This window comes from Rhea americana, unplaced genomic scaffold (assembly GCF_003343005.1).
Source record: "Rhea americana isolate MKP2758 unplaced genomic scaffold, rheAme1 scaffold_19, whole genome shotgun sequence".
NCBI lineage: Eukaryota > Metazoa > Chordata > Aves > Rheiformes > Rheidae > Rhea > Rhea americana.
In genome coordinates, this window is record NW_028186038.1 from 4,595,936 (window position 1) to 4,613,615 (window position 17,680).

General features: G+C 40.1%; 2 protein-coding genes across 2 annotated transcripts in view; both read right to left on the reverse strand.

Moving 5' to 3' along the window:
• The window catches only part of LOC146597230 (haloacid dehalogenase-like hydrolase domain-containing 5), a 13,398-nt gene extending 12,418 nt beyond the window's left edge, over positions 1-980 (reverse strand). Inside the window, exon 1 of the mRNA XM_085302421.1 lies at positions 315-980. Within this exon, the coding sequence (XP_085158547.1) occupies positions 315-323 (9 nt within the window). The 5' untranslated portion in view covers positions 324-980. The remainder of the gene's footprint in view (positions 1-314) is intronic.
• A 1,657-nt stretch (positions 981-2,637) lies between these two features.
• ISY1 (ISY1 spliceosome associated protein) lies at positions 2,638-13,249 on the reverse strand. Its single transcript, XM_085302423.1, has 9 exons — positions 13,145-13,249; positions 11,328-11,393; positions 9,811-9,853; positions 9,538-9,650; positions 8,720-8,837; positions 7,682-7,804; positions 6,110-6,219; positions 4,921-5,007; positions 2,638-3,456 (listed from the first exon to the last, which is right to left on the reverse strand). The coding sequence occupies exons 1-9, from the start codon at positions 13,232-13,234 to the stop codon at positions 3,349-3,351; spliced, it is 858 nt and encodes a 285-aa protein (XP_085158549.1). The 5' UTR covers positions 13,235-13,249; the 3' UTR covers positions 2,638-3,348.
• Positions 13,250-17,680: the final 4,431 nt, after the last annotated feature.

Genomic DNA, 17,680 nt, shown 5'->3' on the forward strand with positions numbered 1-17,680 from the left:
GGCCCCGCCCCCGGCGTTCCGCTCCCGCGCTCGGGTTTCAGGCGGCGCAGCCGCAGCCGCGGCCCGGGAGAGGCGGCACCGAGCTCCTACCGCGGAAATGCTCAGTTGTCCCTTACCAACCCGAACACCGCCGTTCTTCAGGAAATAATTCTCAAAAAAAGCACACGGAGTGCACACGGGAACCCTGCACGCTGCAGCAGCATGGTGGCTGCGGATCTGTACCGCAGCGGTGTCTCCCCGCCGCCGAGGCTCCAAGGCAGCAAACGCGCACAAAGCATCATCACTCCGCAGATACACGGCGAAGCTATCCTCACCGCGCTCATCCGCCGAGTCTGATCAGGCAAATCCAGTTACTTTGCAGTGCTCCCAACACATGTTCCTCACCAGCTTCTCTGACACCAGGGAGAAATCGATCCTCCCGGGATACACGGCACTTACCGAGGCAAAGAGCAAGGAAGGTTTCTCTCAGTGTGCATCACACAGGTGGCTGGCATTAAATGAAACAAAGGTGAATGCATTTCTAAAACACAGAAGCAAGCAAAAAGCRATGCAGAGAGTGGAACGGTAAGAACAAGACTAAGGTTATCCCCCATGCTCAGGCCAGGGCTGCATGGGGCTGAACTCTACAGCCTGCAAGAGAACAAGCTACATGTAAGCAAGTCTAAAATTATTATAACCTAGACACATTCCAAGCTGAGATACAAGTAGCACAAGTCACAAGCCCGACAATACACAGAGGTCTCCACGTACAGCTGCACAGCTAAAAAGTTACYGCAGAGGCTATGCACTGTTTCCTTCTCTAGGGCAAACCACTAACTACAAAGACCAAAGCCATAGCCTTGGCTACAGCAGCATCACAGCCCTAACCTTACCAGCAACGTACTGGCCTCTAAAGCCAGCAGAACATGGGCATTGCACTGCAAGCAGCTGCTGCAATYTTTTGGCTCACATGCAGCTAAAGAGATCATTCAGCTTAAAAAAGTCTTAGCAGGCRTGCAGAGCTGCAGAGTATTCAGTACAGCAGGTTCAAGCAACACTCACCATCTGCACATCACAAYTCCCATATTTTAATACATTTATTCCACTTCTGTGTTTGTAAACTAAAGTCAGCATTTGCCTTTAAGACTTTGCCATTTATCTCAATGTATTGGTCTTGCTCAGGTCTGCTAGTTACTTCTCTGAAGACAGAATGGAATTAGTATCTTGTCTTGATTTTCTTTCATCTTTTCCAACTCTATTAATCTGTATCTACTTTTACACTCATTCTCATTAACACTTTCTCCCTAATCTGACTCTGTCCTTCTGTTTTCTCTGATCTCGTCTATACTTATAGACAGGTACAGTGACAGAAAAGATCAACCACAGGAATCAATCCCAAAACTGAAGCAGGCCCTTAAGAAAAAAATGCTTTTTAAATCTAACCCGGTTATCACGAGCATGTAGTTTAGCAAACATACAGCAAAACTGGCATTACTGTTCCAAACACTCCTCCAGTAGACAAAAATAGCTCTTGTATTGAACAAAAACAAGGTCTAGTAGAAGCATGATYGGCAAGGGTCTGTTTACAATAGAGCTTTAACTCTCCGTTCCTTCTGGAAAGTTCATACGGCTGCTCTATTTTTCCTTTGTCATACTATGGTTTGGTGATTTAACATTCTCAAAGTGTGATAAGTACTTTACATACTGCCTGCCAATTTATTAAGCTTCAGGAAATCAGTGGCTTACTAAGAGGTAACAAAGCCTCAGCCTTCACATACTCATCTTTTCCATAGGTGGAAGTGCCCAGATAGCGGATTGAGCACTGCTGGTCCGTAAGCCTGATAACATTTGCAGCACACCTAACAAGCAAGGAGTCTATTCCTTCATTCTTGGCAGCTAAAGAGGTTCGACAGAAGCAGTATTGTCTTTTACAGCAGCATAAATGAGAAAGCGTATTACCTTCTATAAATTCAGGGACAGAAAATGAGACAAAAGCAAAAACTGGAAACAAATTAGGAAAGAAAACTGATCAGAGCTGCAAGTATGAAACATCAGGATGAGTCAAGAGATGTACTAGTTTGCTACTTGATTACAAAGTTCAAAAAGCAAGTGAAAGTTTGTATTACAAGTGTGTTTGTAATATTCACTGTCTGCTTGCTATCAGTGAGTGCTCCAGTTCTGGGCTTGTTCTGGTGCTTCCTYTTAAGGCTCAAATTTGGCAGTCATGTTTCCTACTTCAAGACCTATTTGGAAAATCATTTACCTTTATTAAAACAGAACTTGTCATCACAATTTAGAGCTTTGATAGTTCTAGAGTGCAGTATTTACAAAAGATAGAGCTGAATATTAAAGCATCTAGAAACACCAGATAGCTGCAGATGTGGCTTAGTTGTTAAATACTACATTCTTTAGATAGTGCTTCTGTTCCTTGGCTGCTGATTTCCAATTTAAAAATTTTCACATCTGTATAACAATGTTTGTACAACTTTGTTGTTTAACAAACTTTGTTATACAAAGTTAGTCATAGTTTGCTTCCTGTGTCTCATGATACACAAGCTGAGAGCAATCGAAGATGTCAAAGTTCAAACCCCTACACAGATGTCTATTTATGATCTCATTCTTTAGGTACAATCAGGAAAAGAACAGAGTCCTTTGAGCTAGAATGAAGCAGAACATCAATTTATATAAAAGATTTACTAAAAATATTTTAACAAGACATTACAAAGGTGAAAGTATTTACAATACCTGCTGAAATATTCAGTACTTGAGCAATCCAACCAGGCACAGTTACAAATTATAAAAGGGCAATGAGCTTTTAGACATACTGCATAAAAATGCACTGTCAGATAAAGAACCAAATCAACTTCAAAGTCATGAGATCTGCCAAACTATCTCTAAACAGGTTCTTAGCTATTCCAGTAAGCAGATCTGGTGTAGAAGTAATCAAAACGATAAACATGTGTATGCTTACAGTCGGGATGCAGGAGACTCTCAGAATAGCAGTAACAACCAGATTTCCCTCAGGTTTTAAGAAGTTATTGCTTTTGCTGTTCCACCCATAAGAGGCACCACTGCACAGTTACTGCACTGTGCAGTGAAAGCACTGAAGGCAGTTACTGAAAACAGACTAARTTAATCTAGGCTTGGTGGTCTTCAACACTGAAGAGCAAGTAATTTCAGAAGATAAACCAAAATGTTCTTTCGCCTTTCAGATCATGCACCATAACTTGATCATGTCTTTTTGCTAACATCCACAGGTACTTTGAGCTACACAATATTGTTTCCAGAATACTTGAAACTGCTACAGGAATATGTGAACCTATTGCTTTAGGWTGGATTATATAAAAACCAGTACATACTGATGCAATGTTACAACCCTAGAAGTCTTTTTGCTTCTTCACTCTGGGCCAGAAGAGTTTCACTAGCATACTTCTGAAGAAGCTCCATCTTCTTTCTCCGTACAAGAGCTTCCTCGATCTGCAATTTAAACACACAGACATTCAGCCTAATTGAGAAGCTGAAACCTAGTATGCTCAGCTATCAAGACAGGAGAAAAAAACACAGGAAAGTTAGAGATTTGTACTAGAGTAAAATTAATGGAATTAGAAAATGAACCTGTAGTATCTTTTGTATCACCCAAATGAAGTTCAAGGAAGTCAAAACAAGCAGTAAAATGGATACCTTAGAATTTCAGATCTCTGCTCCTACTCTTTTTAATAAGGCAGTAAGCTACAATTTTGCTTTACTTTTTAGTACAGTCACTTGAAATTCTTTTCAAGTAATTGTCTCAGATACAGCTTTAACAAATACTGGACAAGTGGAGTTATATCACACTAGTCTACATCTCTAAGATAACAATTTATTGATTKTTATCCTTTCACATTATAGGTGTTCACAGTCTTTACTACATCAGGTTTGCACAGAAATGACAGCAAAGCACAGTCCTTTAATAAGTATATAAAGATCCATTAATAGCAGCCTGCAAGACTAGTTTTACTCTCAGTAACGATTTTATATTTGTCTGAATGGATGAATCAGGCATGTAGCATCTCAAAGATAAGTATGTTCTGAATGTAGATTTTTGTAAGTTAGAATCTAGAAAAAAAAAATCATAGGCATAAGGCAAGGAGTGATTTGCCACCAGAAGGGGGAAAAAAAAAGAAACCTACAGTGATTGTTTTCTAAGTGGGAATGACTGTAATGTCAGTCAGCGGTTAAGTATTAGCAAGCTAGTCCTGAGTCTCAGACACGCTCTTTTCATTAAGGCAATACCATCAGCCAGAAAGCAGTGCTTTTAATCATTATTTCTCCTGCACAGTTTCAACATGCCATTATACATATATTGTTGCATGTGCAGGATCATGAGGATATAACATTAGTTATCTGACCACGTGATAGGAGAGAACAAAAGACTACACGGTATCTGTGATGTAAAGGCATACCTATTAAAAGACAAAACTCCAGAACCTTCTTGCTTAAGTTACATTTCAAGAAATCTCTCAAAGTTGAGGTTACACATGCCCTAGAATAACTTCAAATCATAGTAGTGATTTCAGGATGATGTCACCCCTCAAGCCTTTTCTTAAAAGTTATGAAAGCAAATCTAGCCATTCAGAAATAACTGCATTAAATTAAAAAAGCACTAAAGCTTCAGCAGAAAAACACCATAAAGACCAAGAATGCAATCAGAGTTCTCTTGATCATCACACCACAACACATGCCAATTTATGTAATATTTAATGAAGGTTTTAGAATTTTCAAATTAAGAGGGTTATAGCAATAGTAGCATAATTCTGGCCAGTTTCACAACATTGGCAAGATTAAACAATTGCAGACAGGCAGTGAAGTTGCATCGAAGACTTTTAGTGATCTGTCATAAGTTAAGATCAGTCTTGCAAAAGTCAGAGTGCATCTCTGCACTTCTATTTTCTGATGTCTTACCTCCTGTTGAGATGGCACCGGAACGTGTGCAATAAATTTCTGTTGGCCTTCTTCACCTTCTCTTTCTTTGCCACCTTCTTCATCAGACTAAAAAAAGTCACAAGTTTACTTTGAGGTCATCACAAATACCTTTTCTCTCACTCAACCACAAGGAATCACACGGAAATTTAATAAGACTATAAATATAAGTAGGCAAACAGAATCAAACAACACAGGAATGTGACAAGCATTACATTTAGATCCTGCTCCCTGGAGTTTAAGACTGCTGCTTCCATTCATTATATGGCTTCTCCTCTGGTGTTGCATGGGCAAGAATGTAAAGCTACATTGCCTCCTTCACCACATACTTCTGGCTGCCATAGCAAAGTTATAAACAGAAGAGAGGAGCTAACCAACCCAAGCAGAAAGCAAGTGCCTTGAAAGAAGTACAGCTTTAAGTGTCTTTCTCATGCGTCAGAGCTGAGCTTATGAATCACAAGAGGTAGTTCATAAGTTAAAAGCTGTAGTTCCTCCAGTACCCTGTATTATTTGTACTATCATCTTTTTACTCTCAYGATAAACCCACTTCGGTTTGGACTGAGAAACACAAGCTAGTTTCCAGTACCTCTTTTAGAGGTCTCAGCCAGCATCGTGAACATCCCTCACTTTCCTTACTGGCGTTAGAAACAGGGAGAAGGAAGAGGCAACAATCACGTCACAACAGTGCCTGCAGCATCAACCAAACCTTGCTATATAAACACTGYGTATAAACAAGGCCTTGGCTATAAAATGGTTTTGCTATGTATTGATAGCATTAACATATACTGCACACAAAACTACTCATGCTATTACTGATGAAGATCGTACCGAGAAGCAAGACTCRGCAGTGCTCAGTGACAGAACGTTACCTTACCAAGACTAGCATACCAGCATTCCAGGCAGTGACAATTCATCACAACAAGGTCTCACTTAACAGTTAGCTGTTTCTCACTCTAGCAAAAAGCCCTTCCTAACTGCCACCTTCCACCACACACTAAACTTAGACAAAATTCTCATCCAATACTAATTTTTATTAAAAATTGAGACAATTGTGCAGTAAGTTATGCAGACAGGCAGCCAGAACACAGCAACAGCATTCAGTGACGAGAGCTTTCCAAGAAGACAGTATGCAAGACATCCCAAGTCTTACATTACCTTAACCATCACATACCTCATCATCATTGACAGCATAGATGTTTTCTTCCTCTTCTTCCTCCTCATCACCTCTCGCAAGTCGTGCCTCTCTCTCCATTTTCCATTTTTCCACTGCTTCTGCTATAACTGGTTAGGAAAGGAAAACAAATTGAAAACAGCACAGTCCCACAATAGGCCCAGTTCCCCAATAGCAGTCRTTTCAGCTTCCTTAAAGAGCAGACATTGCCTTATATGTATTTGTCTATTTACAATAGACTTAACTGCTTACTTCTCAGTTATTTCTTATACATTGATAATACAGTACCTTAAGGCTGTACAATAGCCCTACCTGATAAAAAATGCCATTGAAGTCTAGCCATTAACAAGCAGAATCCCACCAACAGCAAGCACTAGACTATAACACCACTAAAGCCCAGCTCAAGACCCATCCCTTAACTACTTGTTGTAAGCACTGAGCCTCCACAGCTGAATCTTTAGGCAACACTGAACTAGATAAATCCATGCCTAACCCAGGACATCCTTTATTATATCCACTGTATTCCACTCTTTCAATGTCTATAAAGACTTCCCCCTTTTACAGCAGGCAAGTCACTTTTGTTTCCAGGTGTTATCAGATGACCTGGACCCAGGCAAAAGATGAGATTAGAATGAGTGTGCAGGTTAAAAGTAAGAGAAGTAACTAGAGGAGTGAGAAGGATCAAGGTAAGGGAGACCTGACGAGACTGCTGCTGCTTCTGCATAATCAGTTTTGTTATGGGATACTACAGGGGAAGAAAAAAGGAAAAGAAACATCTAGTTTAAAAGATGAATTTTTTTGGACTTATGACAGTATGGGATATCAAAACAAGCACCAAATTCTGCTATTTAACTAGATAAAGCTCTGCATAATTTTGTGCTGTTTTGAAACTCTAAGCCTCTACTTGAATTAGGTCACCCCAAGACAGACGATACTAGATTCAATATCAAAATTTCAAAAGAACATACCATGAAGAGCTACATAAGCTGAAAAGTGATGTGCCATGCAGTACAAACTGCTGTACAACTGGCCAAACACAAGCCATACTAGATGAGTTCTCCTTCTATAAGGGGAAATAAAAGCCATACTTGCCAGGAGCAGAGAAGCTGAAAGGCACTATTTCTTGACTATTTACAGACTTCCTCATAATCAATTACTGCAGCTTATTTCCTTTAACTTTATATGGCTTATTATTTTCACAATGTGTTATTTCCCTACAGCTTTATAACTGCAGAAAAAGGTGTCCTAGGTACATATGAATTACCAATTCAGATAGCAATTAATTTTTTTGTTCTATCCAGCCAGTCACTCTGGATCAGCGATCTACATACCTGTTTGTACAGAAAACCCCTGGAATTTATCAGAATTATTTAAGTATGCCTAATTAATTATAGCTGTAACTATATACAGTGTCAGTTTTAAGGTGATCTTAAGAACTTCATTATCACTGCAAAAAGAGATGAAGAATGTTTTTTCCCTACATTAGATGTTACCAGGATATTCTAATGCCTAYGTATCTACTTCTAAGCAAATCTAGGTGTCAATTTACGTAGGTTATTGAATCTCACATACCTTTCCGCTCATGTTCTTGTTCCAGTGGCTCCAGAATACCATCATCTTCATCCCTGTAGCCATAGTATTCTGCATCAATGGACTTCATAAGCTCAGCACGRGTTTTCCGGGGTGGCGGGAGGGCTGAGGGAGGAGAAAAAAACAACAAAACCACCCACACATGACCAGCTGCATCATGATGGCCTGCTATGCACTCCTGGTTCTCATCAACTTCACAGTAACTACAACTACCTCACCAGCCTAAATAACCAAAACAAATGATCTGAATTGCTGTCAGTACCAGAAGTACCGATATTTTTCTCTAGCCCAGACAATTAAGAYAGTTTGAATACATAGCTCCAATGCTTCAGATGGTGGCAGTTCCCACCTTGGGGTAATTCCACCTTGTAATTACCACCTTGGGGTAAAGGCTCTGTCATGCCTTTTTTGGACTAGTGTCCCAGTATCAAGCAAGATTAATATATGAAAGGGACTAGAGAAGTGTCCTAAGCTCCACCAGATCATGTAGTACTTCCCAATCTTTTTTCTTTGTGGATAGCAAATAAGAAATAGATAGTTCCACAGGCTCACTTTCAGGTTGAAGTAACTGCTGCTCATTCTGTAATAAGTCAGTAGATAAGTTTTTTCTACTTTCATGCAGCTTTTTCCATTACAAACATTGATTCCTGCTTCAAAATTATGTTTAAACTTTTTTTCCTCCAATCCTGAACTCACAGGATGCTATAACTTACCATTGAAGTTTACCTGTTGTGATGGACAGTTTCTATAGAGTATCAGTCCCTGCTCTTTTGAAGTCACAGTAGAAAACAGTTTACTTTTTCCTATTTTTCTTTAATCAAATCGCAGACAGCCAAAGGTGCTCTTTGCTCAGAGAAATAGCATTTAATGAACTATTTGTATTCAGTGTTTCATTTATCTTATCTAAGGCACAGGCCAGAACATTCTCTTACTAACATTCACCATGTATTACAGTAGATGTTTTACACAAGAGATACTACTATGCAACATCAAATCTGGAAAAGGTTGCTGTTTACTTACGCTCCTTTTCGAAAAGTTCTCTAACACCTGGTAAATCCTTTGCAGCTCCAAAATATTTGTAACCTCTGTTTCCTGGAACTTCTTTCCCTTCATGATCTAGCATTCTAGGTCCAATTCTCTAAAAGATAATCAATTTAAACATTATTCCTCTTGCCTCTTGTATTTCCTATTTTCCTAGGCATGTTGACAGATTAACAGATCTCCCTTCTCCTATCCCAATTCATTATAACAATTCAAATAACCTTACAAGTAAAATGCCTTCATAGCTGATTTTTATACAGGTCTCTGCTTTTAATAGAAATCACACGGTTATAAGGACTCTGTAAACCATTAAGCACCTAACCTGATTCACCTTAACAACACATCTATATTTGTCTTATTCCCTATATTAGCATATTCAGGTATCAGATACACATGCATTACTAAATCTGATAAAAAGTATACATTCAATGATTTGGCAATTGAGAGTTAGTCTCATTATTTCATTTTCAGCAGCAATTAGGTGATCTACCTAGAGACGTTTTATAGGTTGCTGCAGTACTGAACAGAAGAGCCACACTTCATGAGGGATAAAAGTAAAATGTTGCTGAAAACTGAACAGGAAGTTAAGACCACCCAAACTAATGAAAGGCCAGGCTTGCCCATCTAGGAAACAATATTTCTTTTAACATTACTGAAATTTTGGCAGATGAATATAGTTCATCTCTAATAAACACTGGCCAAGTAATATTTGGTAAACGAAATTCTATACAGACTTTTCTCATCAGTCACTTTAGTTGTAAGCAGAACAACTACCTGGTACAGCAGTCTACACTTACAGCATAATCAGGACCTCCTAGCTCCTTTATCCTGACTTCCCAGTGTCCTTTCTCCCTCAGAAGCTTGTTAATTTCATCATTCAGGTCTCGAATTCTGAATTCACCTAACCCAGCTGTTAGGAGAGGAAAAAAAAAAAAGTTAATCAGCTTTCTAGAGGCACCAGAATAACTTCAGAACTGGACAGTTCAGTATATATAGAATATTGTGGTTTTTATTGTAACTACTTAGGACTGAAGTTTTGTACAAATAAAATGTAATCAGAAAAACCTTACCATTTTGAATCTGTGCCACTTTCTTGGAGATTTCCCCAATGATCTAGTCAAATAAGAATATACACAGAAGTGAATTATTTTATTAAAAAAAAAAGCCAGGAAACCTAGAAAGCTCTTTCTAGATATTTTTGAACTAGAAAACAGACCTGAGGCTGTTTATTTCAAATATCCATACAGATTTTATTCACACACAAATATTGTTCCTCAAAGGCTTAAAATACAAGGAATTTGCCTTATAACTCTAACTATAAATAATCAATTTCTTAATAAAGACATCTAATAACTTCACTTCTGGCTTATCAGACAAAAAGAACACAGAAGAATATCTAGGGAACAACAAATCAGTCAGCCTAACCACAGTCCCCCGGAAGAGTATGGATAAAATCCTCCTGGAAGACACTTCCAAGCACACAAAGGACCAAGAATTGGAACAGCTATGATTAACGTAATAAAGGACAATCATGCCCAACCAATCTGATGGCCTTCCATAATGAGCTGACAGGCTCAGTGGATGAGGGGAGAAATGCTGTTTACCTGGCCTTTAGCAAGGCCTTCAGTACCATTCCATTACCAGAAAACTGCTTAGACAGGCAGGCTCAAAGGATTGTGATGAGCAATACAGAGATTAGCTAATTACTAGTTGAACCTCCCCACASGCAGTATCATTTAAAGCCTCTAACAGCCTGGATGAGATGACTCAGTGCACTCTCAGAAAGTCCAAAGATGATAGCAATTGGAGGGTGCAAGGCTGCTGAGAGATCTTGTAGGCTGGCAAATGGACTGACAGGAGCCTCATGAAGAAACAATGGAAAACGCAAAGTCCAAATCTGGAACAGAATAAATCCATGCAACAGTACAGGCTGACTGCTGAATGGTTTGAAAGTAGCTTTTGCAGAAAACGATTTGGGAAGATAAAGCTGAACATGAGGCAGTGATATGTCACTGCAGCAAAGGCAACCAACCTCATAATAGACTGGATCTCTCATTCTTCCCATATATTTGCCAATTTTGAGACCACATCTGCAGTACCATGTCTAGTTTTGGGCTCCCCAATGCAAGAAAGTCACCGACATACTGGAGAGAAGTCRGTGAAAGGCCCATGGTGGAGGGAAGGAAGGAGAATGTGATGTTCAAGAAGAGGCTGAGTGAACTGGGTTTGATTTACCTTAAGAGGAGAATAACAACAAGTTGGACCATGAGAAATTCTCATTAAATTCAAGAAAAAAGTTTTCACTAAGAAGGTAAGCAGACACTGGAACAGGGGCCCAGAGARGTGGTGGAATTTCAATCCTTGAAGGTGTTCAAAACTCAGCTAGGCATAGCCCTGAGCACCTGTATGTGGTTGGATCTGCTTTGAGCAGTGGGGTGGACTATACAACCTTTCAACCTAAGTTATTCTCTGATTTAACTGCGAGTATACAGGACATGCCCCCAGAACTTAGCACTTTTGTTTCAGACAGTTTGCTTACGAAATATCTACCACCTATAGAATTAGAAAAATCTATAGCTTGCATTACCTGTCGCCTCCATTTCTCAGCTTTAGGCAATTCATTACACTCTGATGCAAGGAAAGGTCTTCGCTCCTGTTCAACAGAAAGCCGCACACCGTAACGTTTGAATTCAGCATCATAGAATTCCTTCATAGCACTTCATGCCACCTGTATGGCTTGGTTAACCTCAAACTACAGTACAAAGCTTCAGTGCCTCCAGCTCCCAACAGTGTTAAGTCAATAAATGACTTTTTACAGTTCTGCCAAATCAAACTGTCACAAAACATATAACAATCAATTTAAATCCACCTTATTGAAAGTACAACCTATCACCCATCTTTTCAGATCTTCTCACAATCCTCTGATACAAAAAATTTTCCAGTACGTATAGCTGAATTACGTCATCAATTTCAGTATACTAACATCTAAATAAAATGCACTGTTTTCCCCACAAAAGTTTAGGACTTTCTTCATCGCTACTACCTAAGCACTGTAATTTCTCTTTGAGATAATTTCCATTTGAGTTCTTCTAACTACAGTTCATCCAAAGCACCTTTTYTCACTATTAAGCCTTTTCCCCAACTTGCTCACACTCCACTGATTAGTTTACAGAAGTTATTACTACATACAGAGGCCTGGAGGTAAGATAAAATAATTTTGTCCCTTCTTATTTCTCAGGTACCTACACGGGTTTTCCTTTCATACATTTAAAAACCTTCCTTGCTACACCAGAAGCTCTAACTCCATCTTATTTTCTGGCTGTTGTTCAAAGTTAGTTAGTTTCCCCTAACTAATCGTTTTCCACTTTGCTGTTTCATATTGCTCTCACTTGTGTTTACAGTATCACTTCTTATAGTAAAACGTCCTATGTTTGCATCTTCATTTGCAGAATTCCTTTGTCGCTTACCCAGAACTGAAGATTTTATATCTGTYCAAAAAGGTTGTTGGGAACACTGATCCCTACAAAAAAATATTACTGCAATTTGAGTTCCAACACCCCAAAAAATACACTGGAATATCCAGAGAGTGACTAAGGTTCCATATAGGTTTAGTAGTGCTATTTATTGCACTGTAGGTTTTGGGGGTTTTGTTTTGTAACTACAAAGTTGTTAACTCCAGTTTAGTTCAATCTAATGCCAATCTAAAAAAACCCTCAAACATCTGGAGGGAACTTAACTACATAAAAGATAATATGAACAGATGCATGGATATAGTGTTTGGCTAATGATATACCAATAGTGTATCATATGCAGTCCTTGAGTTCAAAATGATCACGAAAGTACTGTTTAACAGTTACTATTTTGTCAGGATACTACCAATGAACGTAAAATTACGAGGAGGACATCTCTAGCTTTTCTGGGAAGAAGTCCAAGCAAATCCTGTGATCATAATCAGTAAAAAATGAATTCATGTCCATCAGTTTGCATAGATATTTGCAGAAGGAAATAATTCTTAAAAAAATCTTCATATTAATCTTCTGCCCAGCAATGCATTCCACCTCTAAAGTGATACTGTAGTTTTATAAGATACCAGGTGTTCTACCTACAACATTAAAGATTTAAGTGATGTTCAACTTTCACTTTCCTCTCAGCAGTTAAGCCGACATCTCTCCCAAATATGTACTTCTAAATAGGTTATTTAAGAAAATACTATTTACAAATTTTATTTTGCATCACTGTCAAAGAGTCCCTACTTCACCTGCTTTCCAGGTGACTATTTCCATAGTCCTATATGATAGTTGCATCTGGYGCATGACCTTTCAGGCAGTTGTCATACAGGTCCATAAGTGGTTTGCACTCCATTCCTGATTAGAGCTAACAAAGCCTTAGCTTTTTACATCATACCTTAACTTTTCCTTCTTCAAGCTGAGCTTGACGAAATCTTGCCAAGGCCGTCCTAAAGAAAAGAAGGGAAACAAGTTTACTTTTACACATCTACATTCCAACAGTAGCAACTTTTGCTCTAGCAAAAGTTTTATTATTGACTTAAGTACAGTCTGCAGAAGGGCCTAGATATATTCATCAACTAGCTCTTCTGGCCAGTAACTTCAACATTAAAGCACTCCCAGTGCTTAATTTCTTACATCAATATAAAACTTGTTATTAGATTTTTTCATGATTAGACAGCTAATTAATATTTATATTTAGCATATTCCAGCATGTTAAACATTATCAGTAGAAGAATGTCGCAAGATAAAAGCAAAAGCACAAAGTTTACATATTTTAGCAGCGGAYACATCAAAAAGCAAACAAAAAAAAGAGAGATGCGTCAATGAAAGAAGGACTGCAACTAATGAAATATTTCAGCATTACTGAAATATTTCAGAAGACTCTTACAACTGAGTAAAGACTACACAGACTACAGGTCATTTAATACACACCTTTATTAATTTACGAGGTATTTAACACTTTAACAAAAAATCACTGAGAGATTATTTAATACCTTTTCTTTAGTAGCATACCTGTACCCAGCATCTAAGCCRGTTATTTAGGCCCTGTCTGCTTTCATGTAAAAAAGAGGCATTTCCAGAAAGAAATTCACATCATCCAGTTCAATGTCCAAGATGCACACAGTGGGATCACCATAACAGCATCTCACGAGAGGCTACATACCTGTAGTCTTTTCACCCAAGTTACTATTGCACCCTCAGGAAATGATTTAGTAAAGCGAACGAGCATGAAAAACACATGAAAGAGTATCTAGTTGAGTAGTTTAAAATACACGGTCTACGAGCTGTTTGAAGAAGTGCTTTAAAGAAGGAAGCCAATACAAAAATAAAGCTGTTAAACATCAACTTAGTCCAAGCCACTCCCCCAAGCAAGAAGAATTACACTTAAATCAATGCTGACAGAGCCTGCTTCAGACACAAACTTCCTAAAGCCATTACGGACCATTAAAATATACTACACTGCGTTTATCACCAATTAAAGCAGCATCAACATCAAATGGAGCAGCTACGCAAACTCTAGGACACAGGCTACCTTGCTCACAAGTAACTGTCATCTCTCCCAACCACACTGTCTTCTGACTAACATAACACATGCAAGTGCGTGCTGAAAAGCGTTACCAAACTCCTAGTGCTTCAAAACAGGCTGAGCAGTGAGTACCACTGGGCAAGCATGGCCCTGTGGACGCAAGTCACCGCAGCCAGAGCACAGATGCTTTTGAAGCCAAACGCAGGCAGCCTCAGAGGTGCGGGACAGTGCAACACACGTGCTCTCGCGGCCTCTGAGTTACAGGGAGACGCTACAGGCTCTCGGGTGGAAGCTGCGGGGTTGGGGACAGGCAAGCGCTGCCTGTACCAAGGAGTCAGATCCGCGGGTGCCGACACGCGGCGGCCCTCGCCCAGCCCCGGCGCTGTACTTACATGGCCTTCTCCGCGTTGCGAGCCTGCAGGAGACACAMACACAGACAGGTGCGTTATTACCGGGCCCTCGGTAGCGCCTCGCAGCGCGGCCTCCCGCCAAGAAGCCCCTCGCTGCGAAGCGCCTTGGGGAAGGGAAGTGGAGCCCGGACCCATCCCCGCTCCTCGCCCAGGCCCCGGCACTCACCATGGCTCCCACCAGGCCGCTCTCGCCGCCGCAGGAAGGTGCGGGGCCGCCCCGGAAGGAGATGCCGCTCGCCCGGGAAGCGGAACCGCCGCGCACGCGCACGGCGGGCAGCCGCTCGGGCAGCACTGCGTGTGCGCGCTCCGCCCTCCGGGGCGGCAGCCCACGCACGGCGCCTGCGCGCACCCGCCGTGCCCCCCCCCCACCCCTCACGGTCCGCACTTCGTGACGGGAACGTCCGGACAGGTAAACTCCCACAGCATCTGAAGTCTGCGGTGTGCTTTATCAACTCCCAAGCACCAACATATTTCTCTGCTGTCCAGGTATCTGTGGCCTACAGACCAAAGCCGCCTGTATTTTGCTCTGCACAGAGTTGTTGCACCAACAATGAAATGCACAATCAATCCTCTACAGCGGATCAAGAAACCGCATTAGGAAAACTCATTTTCAGTGAGAATTTCTTCAGTGGCTCTCCTACAATAAAACATCCTTTTCCAGAAAGTGCTAGCCTTTCAGAGAAGCCACCTGTAGAACTTAACTACACATTGATCTTTTTGCTTTCCTGATACATATAATCCRCCAGATTTATCAAAAAAATTACATTACAATGTCATGGGTTTGGGCTTTAGAAATCAATTGAGAGATGTCTTAGTGAAAAATCTAACACACAAAAAATGAAATACCAATTTTTTCAGTCTCCACAAATTTCTAAAGTCAGATTTTGCTCACTCATCTCAAGGTTAACTTTGAAAAAACTGCCACTTTATAAAGTTAAYGCTACTTCATGACATCTTAATTTACAAGTAGCACAGCCTTAATCCTTATCTGTTAATTCTAGCAAAATTCTCACATGAGGGAGCAGATAGACCCCAAGCTATGAGGTAGCCCAAGCCATCCAAAATAAATTCTCAAACATTAGAGAAAAAGATCATCGGCCATCAATTGTACTCCCAACACACAAATTAAGTCTGTCAATTCATCTGAGCAAATCCCTCCTCCCCCCCCAAAAAAAATCATAAATAGAAGTCTTCTCCCAACATGTACATGCAGATTCAAACATACACTAATAGTACTCAGGTAACTGGTGCCAYGTGACTTTTCACTCAGCTCCTGCTCAGGCTCCGCACCTAACACGTGGAGCTCAGGCTTAGGCCTGAAGAAGGCAGGGAGCAGCACCATTAGGCTAAAGCACAAGCAACACGTACATCAGATACACAAGGACAGAAGTAACAGGGTCTGCTATCCCTGCAAGTTCTGCAAAACAGTGCTTCATAGTTTCTGATTAAGACTGAAATTCTTCAGAATAAACTAAACCATTACCCAGGAACTGAAATGACTAATGGGGATGGTATGGACCAAACTCCTGAGGAGCATACAAATACCGTGCCAGCTCACCCAAAGAGCCTTTGAAGTGCATCCACCAGAGGCTGGACTACTGAGGCTCTTGTGCTTCCCAGTTTTATTCATGAAATGCCACCATCCTGACAGAGGAAGGTTACACACTCTCACCATCTGTTAGCTATTTTACCCGCAAGTGCCCAAATTAGCAAACTAGCAAATTAAGTAACTGAAAAACTAACAATTGAGGCTAGTTTGTAGAGGAGAGTAACTCCTTGTTTGCTTTTTACATAACGAGTTTGTAAAAATAAAGTTCTGCTCACTGTCCTGTAAGTTTGAGAAATCACAATGAACAGTGACAGCAAGAGAAGACATTAGCTACATTGATGGCTGCAGAACTTAAAACAGAAATACTTGTTAAGTACTCCAAACAGCCAGTTCACGCACCTCCAACTTTTAAGTTGTTCTCTACAGGAAGTGCTCTTCCTAGACATATCTTCCTTAGAATACTTTTCTTCCTTTCTGAAGTTGTATCAGTTCATATTTCTTACCTTTAAGATCCTGTTTTCTTGTTAAAAAACAAAAAATTCAAGGGAACTATACTGCTTTCCAGTCACAGAAAAATGCATCAGTAAGACTAAAGCAACTAAGTACCAGTACTTCTACTGAGCAGTAACTGTGTGATCTTCATAAGTTTAAGTTGCTAAGTTCTAAAGGAACAGAAAAATAGACTGTGAAAGTTACCAAGAGTGCAGGTCTCTAATACAGCATTTTTTTTAAAGCCACAGGTTCAGTGGCTTAAGGTTCAGACCTTCAGGTCTTTGTAATCAGAGCATGAACTTTTATCAGTGTTTAACTAAGATAACTGTATTTGAAGACTATGTTAATTCATACTGACCTGCCACAAGGTTTCCAAGTAGGCTTTCTGTAATATCCCAAGACTACCAACTTATTTCAAGTGTCTTAGCAACCTAATTTAAGAGTTAAAGTACATTCATGCTCTACAGGCAGTTATGTGAAATAGTCTTACCCCACCCCTCCACTCCCTAAAAAAGGAAAAACCTTCAGACAAGAATCTCTTCCCTACTCCTTTTGTTTTCGGGGGGGGGAAAGGAAGATGTTATTATTCAGCATATAGAGTGGGCAAAAAAGCATCTCACTAGAATCCTGACAAAATTGCTGTAACACTGACCTGTTATTTGCATCTCTACATCCCACAGACTGGGCAGATAGAAATCCAAGTATTTTTCTGCTTAGGCAAAGCAGCACATACTCTGAAAAATGAAAYGATTCAGATTAAGAGCCTTCTCCCAGCTGACTGTTTCCTTCCATCTCTGCAATAATACCAACTTGAGCCTTTCCAAAASCTGATTTTTCAGGTCAGTTGCTCTCAGTCAAGTAATCTGAGCTCTGGTGACACCATGTAGTATTAACTCTTACCTCAGAAAAGCTGGCGGGGGTGAGGAAGGTGCTTAGTACTATGCCTCAACTTTT